The 23,880-nt window shown below is 44.5% G+C and overlaps 1 protein-coding gene across 2 annotated transcripts in view; it reads left to right on the forward strand.

Annotated features, from left to right (window-relative positions):
• The window catches only part of LOC135055239 (protein spire homolog 1-like), a 123,622-nt gene that overhangs the window by 92,654 nt on the left and 7,088 nt on the right, over positions 1-23,880 (forward strand). Inside the window, exon 15 of one of the 2 annotated variants that reach the window (XM_063959047.1) lies at positions 16,560-16,702. The exons of the other annotated variant lie outside the window; for it this stretch is intronic. Coding sequence (XP_063815117.1) covers positions 16,560-16,702 — 143 coding nt within the window. The remainder of the gene's footprint in view (positions 1-16,559; positions 16,703-23,880) is intronic. 2 annotated transcript variants of the gene reach the window in all.

The following is a 23,880-nucleotide window of genomic DNA, read 5'->3' on the forward strand; positions in this document are numbered from 1 at the left end:
TAATACATGGTTCTTGAAGTTTTCCGAGGAACACCCATAGCAGATACGGTAAAAAGTGACAGGACCATATTTGTAGTTTTAATAAATTCTACCCACTGGAGGTGCAACCCAAATCAATAATGATGACATGTCAATGCTCTTTTCATCCCCCTAGCGGAGGTTTATTAAAATTTTATTCTGTAGTTTTCATATTTCCCACCTAAAGAATACCTAGATTAAATTTCACCTTCCTAAATTACCGGAAAGCAGGAGAATTGGTGATCAGTGAGTGAGATTATGTATGTATGTATGTATGTATGTATATTTTATTTTAGGTGCTCATTTATCAAAGTTATAGAACTCATTTGTGAATGGTGCTCCAGCCAATGAGTTAATTTATCATACGCAATCTGCTTCCAGCTGTCCTTTAACAAACACATGACATTTGACATTTGGGAGCAGATTGGCTGATGTACTTTTTATTAGAGATGAGCGCCTGAAATTTTTCGGGTTTTGTGTTTTGGTTTTGGGTTCGGTTCCGCGGCCGTGTTTTGGGTTCGACCGCGTTTTGGCAAAACCTCACCGAATTTTTTTTGTCGGATTCGGGTGGGTTTTGGATTCGGGTGTTTTTTTCCAAAAACACTAAAAAACAGCTTAAATAATAGAATTTGGGGGTCATTTTGATCCCAAAGTATTATTAACCTCAAAAACCATAATTTCCACTCATTTTCAGTCTATTCTGAATACCTCACACCTCACAATATTATTTTTAGTCCTAAAATTTGCACCGAGGTCGCTGTGTGAGTAAGATAAGCGACCCTAGTGGCCGACACAAACACCGGGCCCATCTAGGAGTGGCACTGCAGTGTCACGCAGGATGTCCCTTCCAAAAAACCCTCCCCAAACAGCACATGACGCAAAGAAAAAAAGAGGCGCAATGAGGTAGCTGTGTGAGTAAGATTAGCGACCCTAGTGGCCGACACAAACACCGGGCCCATCTAGGAGTGGCACTGCAGTGTCACGCAGGATGGCCCTTCCAAAAAACCCTCCCCAAACAGCACATGACGCAAAGAAAAAAAGAGGCGCAATGAGGTAGCTGTGTGAGTAAGATTAGCGACCCTAGTGGCCGACACAAACACCGGGCCCATCTAGGAGTGGCACTGCAGTGTCATGCAGGATGGCCCTTCCAAAAAACCCTCCCCAAACAGCACATGACGCAAAGAAAAAAAGAGGCGCAATGAGGTAGCTGTGTGAGTAAGATTAGCGACCCTAGTGGCCGACACAAACACCGGGCCCATCTAGGAGTGGCACTGCAGTGTCATGCAGGATGGCCCTTCCAAAAAACCCTCCCCAAACAGCACATGACGCAAAGAAAAAAAGAGGCGCAATGAGGTAGCTGTGTGAGTAAGATTAGCGACCCTAGTGGCCGACACAAACACCGGGCCCATCTAGGAGTGGCACTGCAGTGTCATGCAGGATGTCCCTTCAAAAAACCCTCCCCAAACAGCACATGACGCAAAGAAAAAAAGAGGCGCAATGAGGTAGCTGACTGTGTGAGTAAGATTAGCGACCCTAGTGGCCGTCACAAACACCGGGCCCATCTAGGAGTGGCACTGCAGTGTCACGCAGGATGTCCCTTCCAAAAAAACCCTCCCCAATCAGCACATGATGCAAAGAAAAAGAAAAGAAAAAAAGAGGTGCAAGATGGAATTGTCCTTGGGCCCTCCCACCCACCCTTATGTTGTATAAACAAAACAGGACATGCACACTTTAACCAACCCATCATTTCAGTGACAGGGTCTGCCACACGACTGTGACTGATATGACGGGTTGGTTTGGACCCCCCCCAAAAAAGAAGCAATTAATCTCTCCTTGCACAAACTGGCTCTACAGAGGCAAGATGTCCACCTCATCTTCACCCTCCGATATATCACCGTGTACATCCCCCTCCTCACAGATTATCAATTCGTCCCCACTGGAATCCACCATCTCAGCTCCCTGTGTACTTTGTGGAGGCAATTGCTGCTGGTCAATGTCTCCGCGGAGGAATTGATTATAATTCATTTTAATGAACATCATCTTCTCCACATTTTCTGGATGTAACCTCGTACGCCGATTGCTGACAAGGTGAGCGGCGGCACTAAACACTCTTTCGGAGTACACACTTGTGGGAGGGCAACTTAGGTAGAATAAAGCCAGTTTGTGCAAGGGCCTCCAAATTGCCTCTTTTTCCTGCCAGTATAAGTACGGACTGTGTGACGTGCCTACTTGGATGCGGTCACTCATATAATCCTCCACCATTCTATCAATGTTGAGAGAATCATATGCAGTGACAGTAGACGACATGTCCGTAATCGTTGTCAGGTCCTTCAGTCCGGACCAGATGTCAGCATCAGCAGTCGCTCCAGACTGCCCTGCATCACCGCCAGCGGGTGGGCTCGGAATTCTGAGCCTTTTCCTCGCACCCCCAGTTGCGGGAGAATGTGAAGGAGGAGATGTTGACAGGTCGCGTTCCGCTTGACTTGACAATTTTGTCACCAGCAGGTCTTTCAACCCCAGCAGACCTGTGTCTGCCGGAAAGAGAGATCCAAGGTAGGCTTTAAATCTAGGATCGAGCACGGTGGCCAAAATGTAGTGCTCTGATTTCAACAGATTGACCACCCGTGAATCCTTGTTAAGCGAATTAAGGGCTGCATCCACAAGTCCCACATGCCTAGCGGAATCGCTCCCTTTTAGCTCCTTCTTCAATGCCTCCAGCTTCTTCTGCAAAAGCCTGATGAGGGGAATGACCTGACTCAGGCTGGCAGTGTCTGAACTGACTTCACGTGTGGCAAGTTCAAAGGGCATCAGAACCTTGCACAACGTTGAAATCATTCTCCACTGCACTTGAGACAGGTGCATTCCATCTCCTATATCGTGCTCAATTGTATAGGCTTGAATGGCCTTTTGCTGCTCCTCCAACCTCTGAAGCATATAGAGGGTTGAATTCCACCTCGTTACCACTTCTTGCTTCAGATGATGGCAGGGCAGGTTCAGTAGTTTTTGGTGGTGCTCCAGTCTTCTGTACGTGGTGCCTGTACGCCGAAAGTGTCCCGCAATTTTTCTGGCCACCGACAGCATCTCTTGCACGCCCCTGTCGTTTTTTTAAAAATTCTGCACCACCAAATTCAAGGTATGTGCAAAACATGGGACGTGCTGGAATTTGCCCATATTTAATGCACACACAATATTGCTGGCGTTGTCCGATGCCACAAATCCACAGGAGAGTCCAATTGGGGTAAGCCATTCCGCGATGATCTTCCTCAGTTGCCGTAAGAGGTTTTCAGCTGTGTGCGTATTCTGGAAAGCGGTGATACAAAGCGTAGCCTGCCTAGGAAAGAGTTGGCGTTTGCGAGATGCTGCTACTGGTGCCGCCGCTGCTGTTCTTGCGGCGGGAGTCCATACATCTACCCAGTGGACTGTCACAGTCATATAGTCCTGACCCTGCCCTGCTCCACTTGTCCACATGTCCGTGGTTAAGTGGACATTGGGTACAACTGCATTTTTTAGGAGACTGGTGAGTCTTTTTCTGACGTCCGTGTACATTCTCGGTATCGCCTGCCTAGAGAAGTGGAACCTAGATGGTATTTGGTAACGGGGGCACACTGCCTCAATAAATTGTCTAGTTCCCTGTGAACTAACGGCGGATACCGGACGCACGTCTAACACCAACATAGTTGTCAAGGACTCAGTTATCCGCTTTGCAGTAGGATGACTGCTGTGATATTTCATCTTCCTCGCAAAGGACTGTTGAACAGTCAATTGCTTACTGGAAGTAGTACAAGTGGGCTTACGACTTCCCCTCTGGGATGACCATCGACTCCCAGCGGCAACAACAGCAGCGCCAGCAGCAGTAGGCGTTACACGCAAGGATGCATCGGAGGAATCCCAGGCAGGAGAGGACTCGTCAGACTTGCCAGTGACATGGCCTGCAGGACTATTGGCATTCCTGGGGAAGGAGGAAATTGACACTGAGGGAGTTGGTGGGGTGGTTTGCGTGAGCTTGGTTACAAGAGGAAGGGATTTACTGGTCAGTGGACTGCTTCCGCTGTCACCCAAAGTTTTTGAACTTGTCACTGACTTATTATGAATGCGCTGCAGGTGACGTATAAGGGAGGATGTTCCGAGGTGGTTAACGTCCTTACCCCTACTTATTACAGCTTGACAAAGGGAACACACGGCTTGACACCTGTTGTCCGCATTTCTGGTGAAATACCTCCACACCGAAGAGCTGATTTTTTTTGGTATTTTCACCTGGCATGTCAACGGCCATATTCCTCCCACGGACAACAGGTGTCTCCCCGGGTGCCTGACTTAAACAAACCACCTCACCATCAGAATCCTCCTGGTCAATTTCCTCCCCAGCGCCAGCAACACCCATATCCTCCTCATCCTGGTGTACTTCAACACTGACATCTTCAATCTGACTATCAGGAACTGGACTGCGGGTGCTCCTTCCAGCACTTGCAGGGGGCGTGCAAATGGTGGAAGGCGCATGCTCTTCACGTCCAGTGTTGGGAAGGTCAGGCATCGCAACCGACACAATTGGACTCTCCTTGTGGATTTGGGATTTCAAAGAACGCACAGTTCTTTGCGGTGCTTTTGCCAGCTTGAGTCTTTTCAGTTTTCTAGCGAGAGGCTGAGTGCTTCCATCCTCATGTGAAGCTGAACCACTAGCCATGAACATAGGCCAGGGCCTCAGCCGTTCCTTGCCACTCCGTGTGGTAAATGGCATATTGGCAAGTTTACGCTTCTCCTCCGACAATTTTATTTTAGGTTTTGGAGTCCTTTTTTTACTGATATTTGGTGTTTTGGTTTTGACATGCTCTGTACTATGCCATTGGGCATCGGCCTTGGCAGACGACGTTGCTGGCATTTCATCGTCTCGGCCATGACTAGTGGCAGCAGCTTCAGCACGAGGTGGAAGTGGATCTTGATCTTTCCCTAATTTTGGAACCTCAACATTTTTGTTCTCCATATTTTAATAGGCACAACTAAAAGGCACCTCAGGTAAACAATGGAGATGGATGGATAGGATACTAGTATACAATTATGGACGGGCTGCCGAGTGCCGACACAGAGGTAGCCACAGCCGTGAACTACCGCACTGTACTGTGTCTGCTGCTAATATATAGACTGGTTGATAAAGAGATAGTATACTCGTAACTAGTATGTATGTATAAAGAAAGAAAAAAAAACCACGGTTAGGTGGTATATACAATTATGGACGGGCTGCCGAGTGCCGACACAGAGGTAGCCACAGCCGTGAACTACCGCACTGTACTGTGTCTGCTGCTAATATATAGACTGGTTGATAAAGAGATAGTATACTCGTAACTAGTATGTATGTATAAAGAAAGAAAAAAAAACCACGGTTAGGTGGTATATACAATTATGGACGGGCTGCCGAGTGCCGACACAGAGGTAGCCACAGCCGTGAACTACCGCACTGTACTGTGTCTGCTGCTAATATATAGACTGGTTGATAAAGAGATAGTATACTCGTAACTAGTATGTATGTATAAAGAAAGAAAAAAAAACCACGGTTAGGTCACTGGTATATACAATTATGGACGGGCTGCCGAGTGCCGACACAGAGGTAGCCACAGCCGTGAACTACCGCACTGTACTGTGTCTGCTGCTAATATATAGACTGGTTGATAAAGAGATAGTATACTCGTAACTAGTATGTATGTATAAAGAAAGAAAAAAAACCACGGTTAGGTGGTATATACAATTATGGACGGGCTGCCGAGTGCCGACACAGAGGTAGCCACAGCCGTGAACTACCGCACTGTACTGTGTCTGCTGCTAATATATAGACTGGTTGATAAAGAGATAGTATACTCGTAACTAGTATGTATGTATAAAGAAAGAAAAAAAAACCACGGTTAGGTGGTATATACAATTATGGACGGGCTGCCGAGTGCCGACACAGAGGTAGCCACAGCCGTGAACTACCGCACTGTACTGTGTCTGCTGCTAATATATAGACTGGTTGATAAAGAGATAGTATACTCGTAACTAGTATGTATGTATAAAGAAAGAAAAAAAAACCACGGTTAGGTGGTATATACAATTATGGACGGGCTGCCGAGTGCCGACACAGAGGTAGCCACAGCCGTGAACTACCGCACTGTACTGTGTCTGCTGCTAATATAGACTGGTTGATAAAGAGATAGTATACTACTACTATTATATACTGGTGGTCAGGTCACTGGTCACTAGTCACACTGGCAGTGGCACTCCTGCAGCAAAAGTGTGCACTGTTTAATTTTAATATAATATTATGTACTCCTGGCTCCTGCTATAACCTATAACTGGCACTGCAGTAGTGCTCCCCAGTCTCCCCCACAATTATAAGCTGTGTGAGCTGAGCAGTCAGACAGATATATAATATATATAGATGATGCAGCACACTGGCCTGAGCCTGAGCAGTGCACACAGATATGGTATGTGACTGAGTCACTGTGTGCTGTGTATCGCTTTTTTCAGGCAGAGAACAGATTATAAATAAAAGTGGTGGTCACTGGTCACTATCAGCAAAACTCTGCACTGTACACTGAGTACTCCTAATGCTCCCCAAAATTAGTAAATCAAGTGTCTAAACGGAGAGGACGCCAGCCACGTCCTCTCCCTATCAATCTCAATGCACATGTGAAAATGGCGGCGACGCGCGGCTCCTTATATAGAATCCGAGTCTCGCGATAGAATCCGAGCCTCGCGAGAATCCGACAGCGTCATGATGACGTTCGGAGCGCGCTCGGGTTAACCGAGCAAGGCGGGAAGATCCGAGTCGCTCGGACCCGTGAAAAAAAACATGAAGTTCTGGCGGGTTCGGATTCAGAGAAACCGAACCCGCTCATCTCTACTTTTTATAATACGCAACAAAATCACTTGTTGATAAATGAGCCCCTTAGTCTCTTATAGATACAGAAACTACTTAATACTGCAGTACACTCACAGTAGAGACCTCTCCCTTAATCTGTTTAATTTATGCAGTCTTCATGGATGCTGCTGCGACTCTCCGCACTTCTGCGCTGCTTTTCAGGACTTCTCACACACTGCTAAAACTTCTGCTGCCGTCTCCAACACTCTGAGTTGGCTATTCAGTGGCCCTGGAACTCTGCTTCACCTCAGCATTGTCGCTTGCCCAGTCTAAACTTTCAAACCTGCTCTCCTGCTACGCCACAATCACTACTGCGCAGAGGTATCACACACAGGCCCATAACACCTATCAACACAGCTTTTATTTCCAATTATATTAGAGACATTTTTAGGTAGCTTTTGTGGTGCGGATTGTGATTTGACATTGGTTTTGCTAGCATGGCTCTCATTTTAGATACATGGACAAACCATAAAAACACAAACATTGTGAATCACGCAGCTGTCAACTGACAATGGCCAATCACTTATTATATAAAGGGGGAATATTCTAGAATGATCAGAGTGAACATACACAATATTCACATGTATCACCTCACCTTCTAGAACAGGTATGTCAAATTCAAAATGCCAACCGAGACGAATAATCAAGGTCTAAAGGTCCATACACATGGAGAGCTTTTGTCTAATGAGAGATTTTGACTGAGCGTTTTCCCTTGAACTGGCAGTAGGAGATTTTCACTAACTTTACCAGCGATTTTGGCTAACTCATTTAAGCAAGGGAATGCTTTTCTCTTCCAGTGACTTAGCCAAAATCGACTTGTCTGCACAGTCTATTTTTAGCAGCGATAGCGACCTGGCGGGGACGCTCATCGCTATCGCTGGCTGTGAACACACCGAGCGATATGCACTAACTTTTTGAGCAATTTTTGACTATATAGTCAAAATCGCTCCGCTATATTGCTCCGTGTGTATGTACCAGTGACGTGCGGTGGGATGAGGCAGAGCCTTTCCTGTTGTACTAACGTTTGTGCCAGAGGTTTGACTGTATACAGTATATGAAAAATACAAAGAATATGTTTGAAAAATCTTCTTTGCATCATTCTAATAATTTTTATAGGCAAAACTCTGGAGTAAAAAGTCTATGGCAGGTGAGGCAGTGTCTCACCTGGCTAACTTTTCCGCACATCTCTGATAAAAACTCACAAAATTTCTAGGAGTTTCTACTGCTGCACCTGTGTATATTGTCCGGATGTACGTTTTGGCTCATATATTGCATGTAAATCTGGCTTTGGTGTTAGCCAGTGCCTCCTGAGCCATTTAGCTCACCGCACGTCCCTGGTATGGACCTTAAGTCTTGTGTGAGCCGCAAGAAAAATAAAATTCTTATATGCAATTTTGGAACATTTATTAGAAAAGCAACAATAAAGTATAATCAAAGACTGTTAAGTATCGGGGGGAAAAAAACTGTAATAGTGTGAGCTGGGAGCGGTTAATTCCTCTCTCATATTTCACTGTGCGGTCCCTTCTCCTGTATAATACATATCAATGTGAGGTAGTAAAATGTCACTTCCAGCCCCCTTCTATCCCTCCAGTCCAGCCACATGCCCCTTGGCCCTTGTGTCCCCTACAACCACAAGTCTCCTGTGCCAGTCCCCTCCAATTTACCTTCTTTGTTGAGAGATGGTTTTATCAAGATTCCAAAAGAATCCTACTGCAATTAGGGTAGCTGGGTACAGAGGGCAGACAGGGCATGACAGCTTCAATGCTAATGGCAGAACTTTGCAAAGACAACCTGGCATGCGCAGCAGCTCCAAACCCCTTCCCCCCCCCCCCTCCCCTTCCCGTGGCCATTTCACCATCTCTATCACTAACTTCTCGTGCATGTGCAGAACAGTGAATGCTGCCCGATCAGAGATGAGCTCCGAGCACGACAGACGCATACCTCCCAATATTAAGGTCCAAGTCAGTACCTTAACACTCTTTCCACCCGCCTGCAACTGAAAAGTGGTCTGGCATTGGGTAAAGGGGGCATGGCTTCATGGGAAAGTTGCGCACGGGAGCCACGCCCCTGTTTTCGCCACTATGGGGGCATGCTTAGCTCTCTGGGAGCTGCTGGCTGTGCCCCAGCCTCTATGCCTCCTATGAATATGCGCACAGCATCTATTCACCACTGCAGCAGCAACTCCATGATTGGCAGGTAGCCAACCAACTGCCCCCCCCCCCCCCCCCACACACACACACACACACACACCACAGGACACTGCAGCCCTTTGGTGGGACATTCCCAAAAAACGGGACTATCTCACAAAAATCGGGACCGTTGGGAGACATGCAGACGGGCCAACAGTAACTCATCCGGTGGTGGTGGGCCGCATCCATTGTTAAAAAAAAAAAAGTAAAAGTGGGCCACAAGTGTGCATTGTGGGCCACATGTGGCCCTCGGTCTGTGAGTTTGACACATCTGTTCTAGAATGATCCTGGTGATTCCCACGAGCTATGGCTGTTTCCTATTAATTGAATGATCCAAGACTCAAAAATTATCCTTGGCAATTAAACTATAATAATGTTATAATTCAGTGGGATCTGTGAGAAATTTGTCTAGACCAGTGGTTCTTGTTCTTAGCCCTCAAGTAGCCTTAAAATGTCATGGTTTCAGGATTTTGGTCTGAGGGAAGCAAGTGGGATAATTACTGACATAGCAAGATAGAGTATACAATATATACAACATTGCAATTCACAAAAGCGTAGGTGGGGATTATTAACTGATCATCCATCCAATTTTATAGCAGTATAGCGCAGGGTTTTTACTGTGCACTATGCCTGTTCATAAATTGCCAAATCAAAACATGCTGAAGCAACTTTTGTTCCAAGCTCTTATTTGCAGAGCCACGGGGGAGGTGGTATGTGGCGAAGTGAGGCCGGTGGCATGTGACAGACTCTTTCAAGGGGAAGGCCAATAAAGGCGAGTGGGAAGACAGACCAAGTCAGGTTGTGGAAAGAGCACGATCTCGAACAGGATGGATTAGTGATATGAGGTCCCTGCCAGTGATACTAAAAGAATGGTGTTAAAAGTATTTCTATGAGAATTAAAGTTCATGCCGCCAACTTGTCTTCCTCTTTTTCACAAACTTACTGCATCTCCTTTTATTATTGAGGTCCAATAAGCTTTTCTGTCCTCGCTTTTGAAATTTTTGAGCATACAAAGCTCTAACAAAAATGTTCACGCTCCGCTGAATGCTTCTGGAGGAAATCTCGCTCCCTGGCGGACTTCCTCCATTTCAAGTTTATTCTCTCCTCCTACAGCTCTGCTCTTTTCCTAGCCAAGTCTCTTCTCAGTCCTCCAGTCCATATCATCTCTTTGAAACCTTCAACACTCTCTCGTTTACCCCCTCCCTCACTGCCACTGACTTTGCCTTCTTCATCTCCAAAATTGAGGAAATCGGGCACGATATCTCCTCCCGTCACCCCTCTGCTGCCCCCCTGCCCCCATCATCCTTCCCCTCCATCTATCCCACCCTGTCCTCCTCCTTCTGTCCCACTACAGACAAGGAAGTCCACTCCCTCATCTTATCATCAACTCCCCTCCCCCCCCCCCCCATCCTGCCCCCTGGACCACCCTCCCCTCCCGTCTTCTCCACTCCCTCTCCCCCACTGCCTGCTCCCTCCTTGCTCGCTTCTTCAACCTATCACTCTCTCTACCGGCATCTTTCCCTCGCCATTCAAACAAGCTCTGGTCTCTCAAAAAACCCAACCTCGACCCTTCATAACCCACTAGCTACTGCTCCATCTCTCTCCTCCCATTCACCTCCAAACTACTTGAACAACTGGTCTACAGCCATCTCACAAGTTACCTCTGACAACTCTATCCTTGATCCACTACAATCTGGCTTTCGCACACTCCACTCCACTGAAACTGCCCTGGTGAAAGTCACCAATGACCTGCTTACACCATTGATCATCCTCTCCTCCTCCACACTCCAAAACATTGGCCTCGTTAGCACTGTCCTTGACTGGTTTACCTCTTACCTCACTAACCGTTCCTTCTGTGTCTGCCTCTGTCACCACCTCACACCCTTCCATCCTTCCGGTTGGTGTCCCTCAGGGTTCTGTCCTCGACCCATTCTGTTCTCCCTGTACACCTCTTGCCTGGGTGCGCTCATAAACTCCTTTGGCCTTCAATACCACCTCTATGCTGATGAGACACAACTCTACCTCTCCTCTCCTGATCTGTCCCCCTCTCTTCTCTCTCAGGTTTCCAGCTGCCTCTCCACCATCTCCTCCTGGATGGCTGAGCACTCCCTGAAGCTCAACATGGACAAAACTGAACTCATTATCTTTCCCACAGCCAGAGTAACACCCCCTACCAATGGGGGTAATTCCAAGTTGATCGCAGCAGGATTTTTGATAGCAATTGGGCAAAACCATGGCCCTCATTCCGAGTTGTTCGCTCGGTATTTTTCATCGCATCGCAATGAAAATCCGCTTAGTACGCATGCGCAATGTTCGCACTGCGACTGCGCCAAGTAACTTTGCTATGTAGAAAGTAATTTTACTCACGGCTTTTTCATCGCTCCGGCGATCGTAATGTGATTGACAGGAAATGGGTGTTACTGGGCGGAAACACGGCGTTTCAGGGGCGTGTGGCTGAAAACGCTACCGTTTCCGGAAAAAACGCAGGAGTGGCCGGAGAAACGGTGGGAGTGCCTGGGCGAACGCTGGGTGTGTTTGTGACGTCAAACAGGAACGACAAGCACTGAACTGATCGCACAGGCAGAGTAAGTCTGAAGCTACTCTGAAACTGCTAAGTAGTTAGTAATCGCAATATTGCGAATACATCGGTCGCAATTTTAAGAAGCTAAGATTCACTCCCAGTAGGCGGCGGCTTAGCGTGTGTAACTCTGCTAAATTCGCCTTGCGACCGATCAACTCGGAATGAGGGCCCATGTGCACTGCAGGGGAGGCAGATATCCCATGTGTAGAGAGAGTAAGATTTGGGTGGGTTATTTTGTTTCTGTGCAGGGTAAATACTGGCTGCTTTATTTTTACACTGCAAATTAGATTGCAGATTGAACTCACCACACCCAAATCTATCTCTCTCTGCACATGTTATATCTGTCTCCCCTGCAGTGCACATGGTTTTGCCCACCTGCTATAAATTGTCCTGCTGCGATCAACTTGGAATTACCCCCTATATCTCTATCACTTTTGACCACACCATCTCCCCTGTTCCCCAACTCCACTGCTTGGGTGTCACTCTTGACTCCTTCCTCTCCTTTGCACCCACATCCAAGCTCTAGCGCAATCCTATTGGTTCTAGCTACGCAACATTGCTTGCATTAGGTCATTTCTCTCCCAAAGTGCAACTAAACTTATCATCCACTCACTGGTCATCTCACTGCTTGACTACTGCAATGTTCTCCTCACTGGCCTCACTTGCTCCCCTCCAATCTGTCCTCAACTCCGCAGCTAGGCTTATCTTCATCTCCCACTGCCCACACCTGCCACTCCCCTGCACTAGCTCCCATTCCCCTACAGAATCCACTTCAAACTCCTCACCCTCACATACAAGGCCATCTCTAGTTCCACTGCTCCCTACATCTCCAACCTCTTCACCCTTCATACTCCCTCCGCCCTTTACGGTTGGCCAGTGACCGACGCCTCTCCTCTGGTAACTGCTTTCCATGCTTAAGTTCAAGATTTTGCCCGTGCTGCACCCTTCAGTGGAACCCGCCCCCTCCCACTCCATTAGACTCTCCCCGACCAAGAAAAGCTTCAAATGGGCATGGAAAACCCACCTATTCATCAAAGCGTACCCTTCCAATATATAACCTAGTCCTGAGGCTGCTCCTCCATCCACCTGCCTCATGCATTGACCATCTCTGCTTTGCTTACATCCAACATCAGGCTACCTCCCACTTGCTTGCACCACATGTCATCTGTCACCCCTTCCTACTAGATTGTTAGCTCCTCAGAGCAGGGCCCTTTTTCCTCTTGTCAAAACCCTCTTCTCTACACATTTCACTCACAGCCCTCTCCTACTTATCGACCATCTTTAACCGCTTTTTCTCCTACTGGTAAAGGCTCAACTCTATCTATGGCCACCAGCTCCTAGTAGTAGTACGCTAATCACTCACTCGCTACTTACATCTAAACTGTATTATGTCTTGAGAATTGTTCTGCTCTTTGTTACCTGTAATACATTTTGTCTCCCTGTACTGTCCTTTGTACAGCGCTGCAAAACACTTGTGGCATATTATAAATAAAATGTAATAGTAATTTGTCACCAGATGGCACTGCAGGTCCTGTACAGGAATTTGGGTATCTAGTACAGGACTTATTCCTAGCCCTTAAAGTTAAAATGCACAATATTGAAGAGCTGAACATATGGTTTCACCTGACGTTCTGACAGTCTCCAATATATTCCTTTTTTATGCTAGTTGTCCGTTTGTCTGCCACCTGTAAGTTTATTAATATATATTATATAGGACTGTTAACATTTAAGTATCTGCACAGAGCACTCTTGAGTGAGTTTGAGTGCTCATAATGAAGAGAAATTTTGATAACGAGTACATCAGAGGATGTGATGTGGCAATACAAATTGCTTTAATATTGCTGTTTAATGTGCCCTCCATTGTAACATAGTTAGTGAGGTTGAAAAAAGACAATGTCCTTCTAGTTCAACCTTTTTTTTTTTTTTTTTTATAATTTTTACACTAATCTGTATTTCACACTATTTTAACTATACTGACCCAGATGAAGTTAAGTTAATAAGTCTAACACTATAAAACATGCTTTTTCTAAAATGCACTCACTTTAAATTTCAGTGAGGAATTTATCTAATCATTTTTAAACATATTGATTGAGTGCACCATTACTACCTTCTCAGGCAGTGAAATCCAAATCTTTACTGCCCTTACTGTGAAGAACCCTTTTTCCTTCATGGGGTATGAAATTCTTTCTTCTAACCTCAGACTGTGTCCTGTGTAGAGACTTTCCAATAAACAAATCTTTTGATAGAGCCTTGTATTGTCCCTTTTATATATTTGTAAGTATTAATAATGTCTCCTCTTAGCCACCTTTTTTATAGTAACTGTGAACATATCTAACCTAGTAAGCATTTTCTCACAATCCAGTGCCTCTAACCCCTTTAATCAATTTGGTGGCTCGCCACTGCACCCTTTCAAGTTCCAAGATGTCTTTTTTTTGTGGAGCGGTGCCCAGAACTAAACACACTATTCCAGGTGCGGCCATACCAATGATTTGTACAATGGCAGGAGTACACTCTCATCCCTTGACTCCATTCCCGCTTTATGCATGCTAACACCTTCTTTGTGTTTGATACTGCACTATGACGTTGGGTACTGCTCCTAAGTCTATCAATTAGCACCCCCAAATCTCTTTCAACTACGGTTTCCCCTAAATTTCTCAAATTTAGTTTATAGGTTGCCTGATTGTTTTTAGAAACAAAGTGCATAACTTCGCTTTTTTTTTTCTATATTAAACCTCATTCTCCAATTATCTGCCCAAACTTCCAATTTAAATAGCTTGTTCTGTAGAGACTCGACATCCTTATTTGAATTTAATTATTCTACACAGTTCACTATCATCTGCAAAAATTGGCACTGTGCTTTCCAGACCTTCTCCTAGGTCAGTTTCCATTCATTAAACAGTATTCTCTATAGCATAATGTAACCTGCACCGTGGAATAGTTGGCACATGTGGTCTTTAAGCTCTAACCAGGTATAACATCCTTCCTTGTGGCTGTGACTGGTTCTTTTAAAAACAACAAACACAACCAAAATTCACATGGGGGTAATGTCCAGTGATGTCTAAAAGTAGTGATTTATACCACATTATTGGTAAAGTATTGCCTTGCAATTGTAGTGCTATTCAAGTCCTCTGCATCACCACTGGTTGATTACATTTGCATCTAATGCTTTTTATTCAATAAGTGGTGAGATAAGCAGTGATTAGTCTCTGACCTAACAAAGTTCATCTCTAGCAGCACAGCATCAAGATTTACATACCAACAACGACCACTTTGCTTTAGGCCATACAACAATTTCTGTAAGAGGCAAACTTTTCCCTCTAGGAACATACTCTTGTCATAATGTTCAGGTGGTTCCATATAAATCTCCTCAATTAACTCTCCATTTAGGAATGCAGAATCAGTCTAACTGGTATAACAATAAATCATGAAGTGTAGCAATAGCAATGACTAACCTCAAGGTGCGGTACACTGCGACAGGTGAAAAGATCTCTCCACAGTCGATCCCAGATTTTAGTGTGTATCCTTTAGCAACAAGGCGGGCTTTATAACGAGCAATAGTCCCTTCTGCAAAAGACCCACTTGTTCTTGATTGTCTTACGGTTATTCAGCCCATCAACTACAGTCAATGTACTGTTACCGTCCAGAGCTGACAGCTCTGTATCTATTGCTGACTTTCCAGTCGCTACTTGATTTTGCTTCCTGTATATTTTGGGGTTCACAGTAAGCTATATTTGCATATTCCTCACTGTGTCTTTTGGATGGAACACCTTTATTGCTCCTCATGGAACTTCTGTTTCCTGATTGGGTATCCACATCAACTCTTTCAGGTTCAGACACGTTCTGCTGCCTGTATATCCAGCAATACATATTGTTACTGTGATTCTTGTTCCAGTGATTGGTGCTGTCTCATGGAACACCACATCTCTAGACTTTAGAATATGTTTGTCTGCAATGTCCTAAAGCCTGTATCCTTTGCTTTCTTCACGGTATCCTAGCATACACTCCACTGACTTTGGATCTAATTTCCATCTTTTTCTCCTTGGGTATATGTGCATAAGCTTTACAGCCAAAGAGACTGAGATGATTGACAGTTGCAACATGGTTTGTCCGGGTTCAAATTACTTGTGGTTGTGTGTGTTTTTTTTTTTTCTTCTTTGCTTTCAACTCTTGAATCTGCCCCATTATCTATCCCACACTACACTTACAGCAAGCAAATCTGTATACATAACTTGGGTTATAAATAGTCACATGTGTTTCTGCCCCATAATACCTCGTAGAGGGCGGGCTTAACTTGGCCGGAAAAAAGGTTGGTCAGCCCTAAACCAAAGTACTTTCCAAGATACAAGCCGATTAAGGGGTCTATTCATAAAGCAGTGAAGTTTGGAGAAGTCACCCATGGTAACCAATCAGTATAGTTTTATAGAATGCACTTTATAAATGTTATCTCAACACTGGATGCCATAGGCAACTTCTCCACTGGCTCGCATCTCCTCTTTTCACTGCTTCATGAATAGATTCCTAAATCCATTCTGTCTCACTGGGAATTTCTTTTTGGTCTCAGAGTATGGTGCATTCAGATAGGGCCCTACACACTTGCCGATGTGTATGCGCGAAATGAACGATCTTGTTCAGTAATGAACATAAATTGTACAGGATGTAATCTTTTAGCTACACCTAGCTATTCAACTTGGCATGAGATCATTCGTTAGCTTGCCCTGAAATAATATAAATATGAAAATCCCCCACATTACTTGCCTTAGGACCATGAATAGCTTTAAAATGCCCCTACAAAGTTTCCTGGTCATCAAGGAATACACTAGGGGTAAGCAGTATGGTTTAAGAGTTTTATCGTTAAGTGTGGCCTCTTTACTGTAATTTCCAGATGTTGATGCCTTTCAAGCAATGCATACATCTTCCGGTGAGCTTCTTCAAACCGCTGGTCCTGTCTGAAGTGAATGAACCAATGTGCCAGGCACAGAAGAACAGAATGTTCCTCAGGGAAACCTTACACTGGGATTATTCCAGGTGAGGGTAGTGATCAAAGTGTGTGTGTGTGTGTGTGTGTGTGTGTGTGTGTGTGTGTGTGTGTGTGTGTATGTATGTATGTATGTATATATATATATATATATATATATATATATATATATATATATATATATATATATATATATATATATTTTGTAAACAATACAGTTCGGCACTCCTAATGAAAAAGTTGCAGCATGCTCCGGTGCCCTGCCTGGCAATAGCAGTATAAGGACCCAAATTGGCTGGCACTCAAAGAGACTGGTAAATAATCACAGACGCAGTTGCTGTAAAGCCAACGTTTCAGGGCATAGCCCTGAAACGTTGGCTTTACAGCAACTGCGTCTGTGATTATTTACCAGTCTCTTTGAGTGCCAGCCAATTTGGGTCCATATATATATATATATATATATATATATATCTGTGCTAACCTTAAAGTACATTAAGTATAATTAAGCATTACTTGTTTGTGAAAGGAAAAATCTTTCCAAAATGTCTTTGAACTTTTTTACCTACATTACACCATGCCAGCTCCTACATCGGATTATGTCAACTCTAAATAATGACGAGGGGAGTATACACGTGCCCTGGTCGCTGCATTTGAGGTGGCAACAAGATGATCGGAGATAAAATGTGACTTGAAATCAGGTGTTTACAGTTTCACACTGCTGGGCTATTTTACAGTCTGGGAACTTTGAAAGTGTTCCACCCCAAAATGGCCACAGCAAATTGGAAGAGACAGTCTTCAAGTGGAACCAATTACAGCAAGATCCTACCCAGCTCTTATGTTGTACAGAACAGCTTTCATATTACACAACAGGCTCTAGTATCCACGGATGGAAAATGAGCAGATGTGTGGAAAGACCCATTGGCATTCACATTGTTCGTGTGTGACCGTCCAGGCACTAGAGGACAGAGGGCACCTCTAGTGTTCCGTTAGGACGCATGTGCAAACCACACTACACCTGACAAGGAGCATCTGCTATTGAAAGTCCCTACACCTACTAAGGGATGAAATGCATTTGGACAGCATTCTTTCACCATACATTAACTCTTTCATGCTATTGCAATTAACCTATTGTATTTGGAAGTTGAACCTTATTGTTGCTCTGTATGCTTAAATATAGGTTGAGTATCCCTTGAAAATCGCACATTTTTGGTTCCCCTACTGAGATAATTAATAATAATAATAATAATAATAATTTTATTTATATAGCGCTCTTTCTCCAATAGGACCCAAGGCGCTTAACAGATACATAGCATAATATAGTACAGGTTGAGTATCCCATATCCAAATATTCCAAAATACGGACTTTTTTGAGTGAGAGTGAGATAGTGAAACCTTTGTTTTCTGATGGCTCAATGTACACAAACTTTGTTTAATACACAGTTATTAATAATACTGTATTAAGTGACCTTCAGGCTGTGTATATAAGGTGTATATGAAACATAAATGAATTGTGTGAATGTACTAGACACACTTTGTTTAATGCAAAAAGTTATAAAAAATATTGGCTAAAATTACCTTTAGGCTATGTGTATAAGGTGTATATGTAACATAAATGCATTCTGTGCTTAGACTTGGGTCCCATCACCATGATATCTCATTATGGTATGCAATTATTCCAAAATACGGAAAAATCCCATATCCAAAACACCTCTGGTCCCAAGCATTTTGGATAAGGGATACTCAACCTGTACAGAAAATAATGAAGTACAGAACAGATTTTCATAAAATACAGAAGCATGAAGATTCTAAAGGGACAATTATGGGAATGCTTGAGTAAAAAGGAAAGTTTTGAGTCTACCTTTGAAGGATTCTATAGTTGGGGCCTCTCGCACTGTCCGGGGAAGCGAGTTCCATAGAGTCGGAGCCGCATGACTAAAAGCTCGACCCCCAAATGAATTACGGGAGATTCTAGGTACTGCTAAAAGTCCTTCATCTACAGATCGCAGTAATCGAGTGGGGCAGTATGGGGTCAGTAGCTGCTTCAGGTACCTTGGGCCCTGGTCATGTAGTGCTTTGAAACTCAGTAAGCCAATCTTAAAGATGATTCGCCATCTTACAGGCAGCCAGTGAAGGGAGTAGAGTATGGGTGTTGTGGCTAGAACGGGGCTGGTTGGTTAACAGCCTGGCAGCTGTGTTTTGCACCAGCTGTAAGCGGTGCAATTCTTTTGCTGGGAGACCAAGGTAGAGGGCATTACAGTAGTCTAATCGAGATGATACAAATGCGTGGATGACTTTTGGCAGATCATCTGAGGGAATTAAGTGCTTGATTCTGGCTATGTTCCTCACGTGAAAGAATGAGGATTTGATTGTGGCTGATATCTGATGTTTAAGTGTCAAGCCACCATCCAGGACAACGCCAAGATTCCGCACACGATCAGTGGTTTGTAATTCCGAATCCCCGAGTGTAAGTCCAGTTGGTTGGCTATGCTGCAGTCTTGTCCTTTTGATGTTGCGGTCCTATCATAAGGACCTCTGTTTTATCCGGGTTCAGTCGCAGCCAACTAGCACTCATCCACTCCTGGAGTTCAGCTAGACAGCCATTTAGGGTTGCTATTGGGTTATCAGTGCCCGGAGCAAAGGACAAGTACAGTTGTGTATCATCTGCATAGCAGTGGTAGACTAGCCCATGGCGCCTGATTATTTCACCCAGCGGGAGCATGTATACTGCAAAAAGCATGGGGGATAGTATAGAACCTTGTGGGACACCACATGGCAACGGCACTGGTGGTGATGCGTATAATCCAGACGATACTCTGTGACCTGCCTGTGAGAAATGATTTAAACCAATTTAGGACTGTGCCATCCAGTCCACAAAAATGTATCAGACGCTCAATCAGAAGCCCATGGTCCGTATCAAATGCTGCAGAGAGATCCAGAAGGATTAATATTTAACAGTCGCCTCTGTCTCTTGCCGTCAGAAGATCATTTAGCACACACACCAGGGCTGTTTCAGTGCTATGTCTTCTCCTGAATCCTGATTGGAATGGATCATAGATATCATGGGTTGTCAGGCAGGTTTACAGTTGATTTGCAACCACTTTCTCAATAACCTTTCCTAGAAAAGAAAGCTATGATACCGGTCTATAGTTGGTCATGCAGTCGGGATCTAAATTAGATTTTTTAAGAAGAGGTCTAACAATTGCTTCCTTTAGGGGTCCAGGAAATATGCCTGTCTGCAAAGAGCATTGAACAATTTTTGCAAAGACAGGACCAATTATATCCATACAACCTATTAGAAGCTTGGTTGAGGCAGGGTCCAGATCACAGGTGGTGGGACGCAAAATCCGAGCAATTTCAGCAATGTCCTTTACATCCACTGGGTGAAAGCTGGTCCATGAAGGCTGGTGGCTTATATTGGCAGGTTTTGTAGTTTGACACTCCTTTGATGGCACTGTGGAGATTCCAGCCCGAATGGTGAATATTTTATCTGCAAAGAAGTTTGCAATCTCATTGCATCTTGCCTGGGAGAGGGTTTCATCAATCTGCAGGCATGCTGGCTTGCAAAGCATCTCCACTGTGCGGAAAAGTTGAGCTGGCCTATTGTTTGCTGCCGTGATCTCATTTGACAGAAACTGTGATTTCTTACGGGTGATTGTCGATTGATATTCTTCATTATGCTTTATTAGTTTTATTTTGTCATCCACTAGGTTAGTCTTCCTCCATCGTCTTTCCAGTCTACGCCCCCTTTTCTTGAGCTCACTAACACTGTTGTCTAACCAGGGAGCTCGACATTGCGGTTTACGAGGTCTTATACGCACAGGGGCGATAATATCAATTGCAGCCATAACATCCCTATTATAATAACGGACTAGGGAACAGGGATATTATGTTATACAGGTTGAGTATCCCTTATCCAAAATGCTTGGGACCAGAGGTATTTTGGATATGGGATTTTTCCGTATTTTGGAATAATTGCATACCATAATGAGATATCATGGTGATGGGACCTAAATATAAGCACAGAATGCATTTGTTACATATACACCTTATACACACAGCCTAAAGGTCATTTTAGCCAATATTTTTTATAACTTTGTGCATTAAACAAAGTGTGTGTATATTCACACAATTCATTTATGTTTCTTATACACCTTATACACACAGCCTGAAGGTAATTTAATACAATATTTTTAATAACTTTGTGTATTAAATAAAGTTTGTGTACATTGAGCCATCAAAAAACAAAAGTTTCACTATCTCACTCTCACTCAAAAATGTCCGTATTTCGGAATATTCCGTATTTTGGATATTTGGATATGGGATACTCAACCTGTATATCTATATAATATATCTATATATATATATATATCTATATATATATATATCTATATATATATATATATATATATCTATATATATATATATCTATATCTATATATATATATATATATATCTATATATATATATATCTATATATATATATATATATATATATATATCTATATATATATATATAGATGCCTAGCACCATTCCACTGCTGCATACTTTTTTTTCTCCAGCTTTGCTATATATTTTTTTTTTTTTTTGCCAAAATTTGATATCTTCATAAATAGTGCACTAGATACTTACTGTAGGTTAGCATGGCATGGGTCACTCACATTTGACTGGTCCTATGCCTGTTTAATCCGAATTGTGTACTTTTGCATCTTAGTTCGCTTATAGCGTTCCTATGTAAGGTTGGTAAGTGTGCTTTGGTGCCAGGGCTGTAACTAGGTGTGTGAGTGGTGCTGTTGTACAGAGCACAGGGCCCTGGGGACTGCACTGCCACTTGCCTACGGACCCTGCATCTGGTTAGCAGGGTGCCTAGAAAAGCATCCTGCTGCCAGAATCGCCTCTGCATTGCCAGCCAGTGTGCTTTGGATCTCCAGATGTGCACAGTTCTGCCCACCCCCTCTCCCCACTACATGTCAAGCATTCAGGGGTGTTTCTGCCACAGGAAAGCCCTGTTATAGCGATGTTTGGTGTTGCTTGGAAGTGAAATCTGTGGGATGATAAATCGGGCAATTTGCCACGATTTGAGAATAGGTGTATGTGGCTACATCTGTGTGTGTATGTCTGTAGCACAGGACCTTGCCTTTCCTTAGGTGCTGGCGATGCACCATCTGATGCTGTGAACAGGGATGCACTCACTCTGCATGTCAACAATAATATTGACAACACAATGTTGATTTGTTATGTTGAAATATCGACAGGTTTACAGTGTAACTTTTGGAATGAGAAGACACCACTAACAGATAAGAGAACCCGAAAAACGCAAATGTGAAGATATGGTGCTGGTCTCAGTGGGGGTATGGTAATGTGAACAGAACCACCAGGGGCGCATCAGGCCTCTAGTATTTTTCGGGATTTTGAGAATGAGATTAATTGTAGCTTCTTTTTAGTACTGTGCCATATGAAATAAAACGCTTAACCCCCCCCGGCATTTCTCACTCCCTGCTCCTCTTTTTTTTTTCTTTTTCATCCACTAGGGGTCACTGGAGTACTCTTGGGATATGGACGGCTTCCACCGGAAGAAGGCACTGAATAAATTAATTTTTGAGACTACTCCTCCCCTCCATATCCTGCAGCACTTCAGTGTTTTTTCTGTGCTCGACACAGTTAGAAGGCATAGTGGAGCTCATCCACAAAGTATTGGAATTTTTTTCTAAGTTTTTTTTTTCTTCAATTTCCACGTCCTTTCCCCCCTTCTAACAGGCGTGGGTCAGGGACAGTGGAAGCGGCTGAGTAGCCGTGAGTGTCGGACCTCTCTGTAAAGAGCTCCCTCACTCCACTTGCAGGCTGCCTGCAGGAAAGCTGGACGGAGCTTGGATGAAGGCCCCGTCATAGACTTTTGTCACGGTCCAGGTATGTTGGGTTGGGGCGGTCAGCGCTTGCTGCCGCTCCACTGTTGGGGATTGTTGGGTACTCACCGCTGCCCGGAGCGCGTGTACATGGGCCGCTTCACGGTCCATGCGGCGCGCTCTCACTCTCCGGCTCCCAGCATCCTAAAAGACCGCTGCTCCCTGCGCAGCAGCAGCGCTGCTTGGCTACACAGACACGCCGTTATGCTGTGTGTGGCGGGCGGGAGCACGTGTGCATGGGCCGCTCCACGGCTCCATGCAGCACGCTCTCTGCTTCCGCCATCCGCCCGCAGCAGCCGAGGAGTTCCGTTGTCCGGGGTCTACAGACAGGCCGCTCACACGGCCCTTTGCAAAACTTCCACAGGCCCAGACCCGGTGCTGTACACGGAGGTCGTGGGAGTGGGGGGGGGGGAGACTTTAACAGTATTTGGCAGTGCAAGAAATGCTTAATATGTTTAAATGTTCTCCTGTCTGTTCCAGGTTTCCTATTTTTACATCTCGGCTAAGAGTGGTACTAGAGGAATTTTGGGGTCAGTTTTCGTATTTCTGGCAGGCACTGCACTTGCCTAGAATATACCAGGAACTTTGGTGTTATTACTGAGTCGTGCAGTCTGTCTGTGTGGAGTTTGTATTGTCTGTCTTCATAATGAGTAAGACACCAGCAAAATCTAAGAAACATTTGTCATGTCATGTCTGTAAGAGTGTGTTGCCTGATGGATCCACCACATGTACAGCATGTGTTGTTAATACAGCCATAAATACGATTTCCATTCCAGAAGTAAAGGCATCTCAGGACCCGCCATGGGCTTTACTTGCAGATGTATTAGTTGGTTTACAATCAGAACTGGCCGCCTCTCGTGAAGAAAGAGAGGCGGCAAGATCTGAGTTTAAGATGAGACCATTTGAGTTACCTGGGGAGTCTCAAACTGGTCATAAGTCCACCTTGAGTGGAAAAGATAAGTTTCCTTTTCCTACTAATTTTCCTGTCTCTGGGATACTAGACCTCACTGAACAGGAGTACGAGGAGGGCGAAATAGAACAACAGTCAGAAGGTGACGACTTTGACAGCCCAGGTATTGACAATCTCATCAGAGCAGTTCGTCAGTCGCTGGAGTTTACGGAAACTGAGGAGCCACTGACGAATGATGAGGTAGTCTTTACTAAACGACAGAGATCTCCGATGTGTTTCCCTATCTCGGAATCTCTTAATAAAATGTTACTGGAGTCACGGAAAAATCCGGACAAACGGTTTTCTATTCCTCGTAGATTTAAATCGAGTTACCCGTTTCCAGAGGCCATGACAGCTACATGGGAGAACCCACCTTTG

The sequence above is a fragment of the Pseudophryne corroboree genome, chromosome 3, assembly GCF_028390025.1.
Source record: "Pseudophryne corroboree isolate aPseCor3 chromosome 3, aPseCor3.hap2, whole genome shotgun sequence".
NCBI lineage: Eukaryota > Metazoa > Chordata > Amphibia > Anura > Myobatrachidae > Pseudophryne > Pseudophryne corroboree.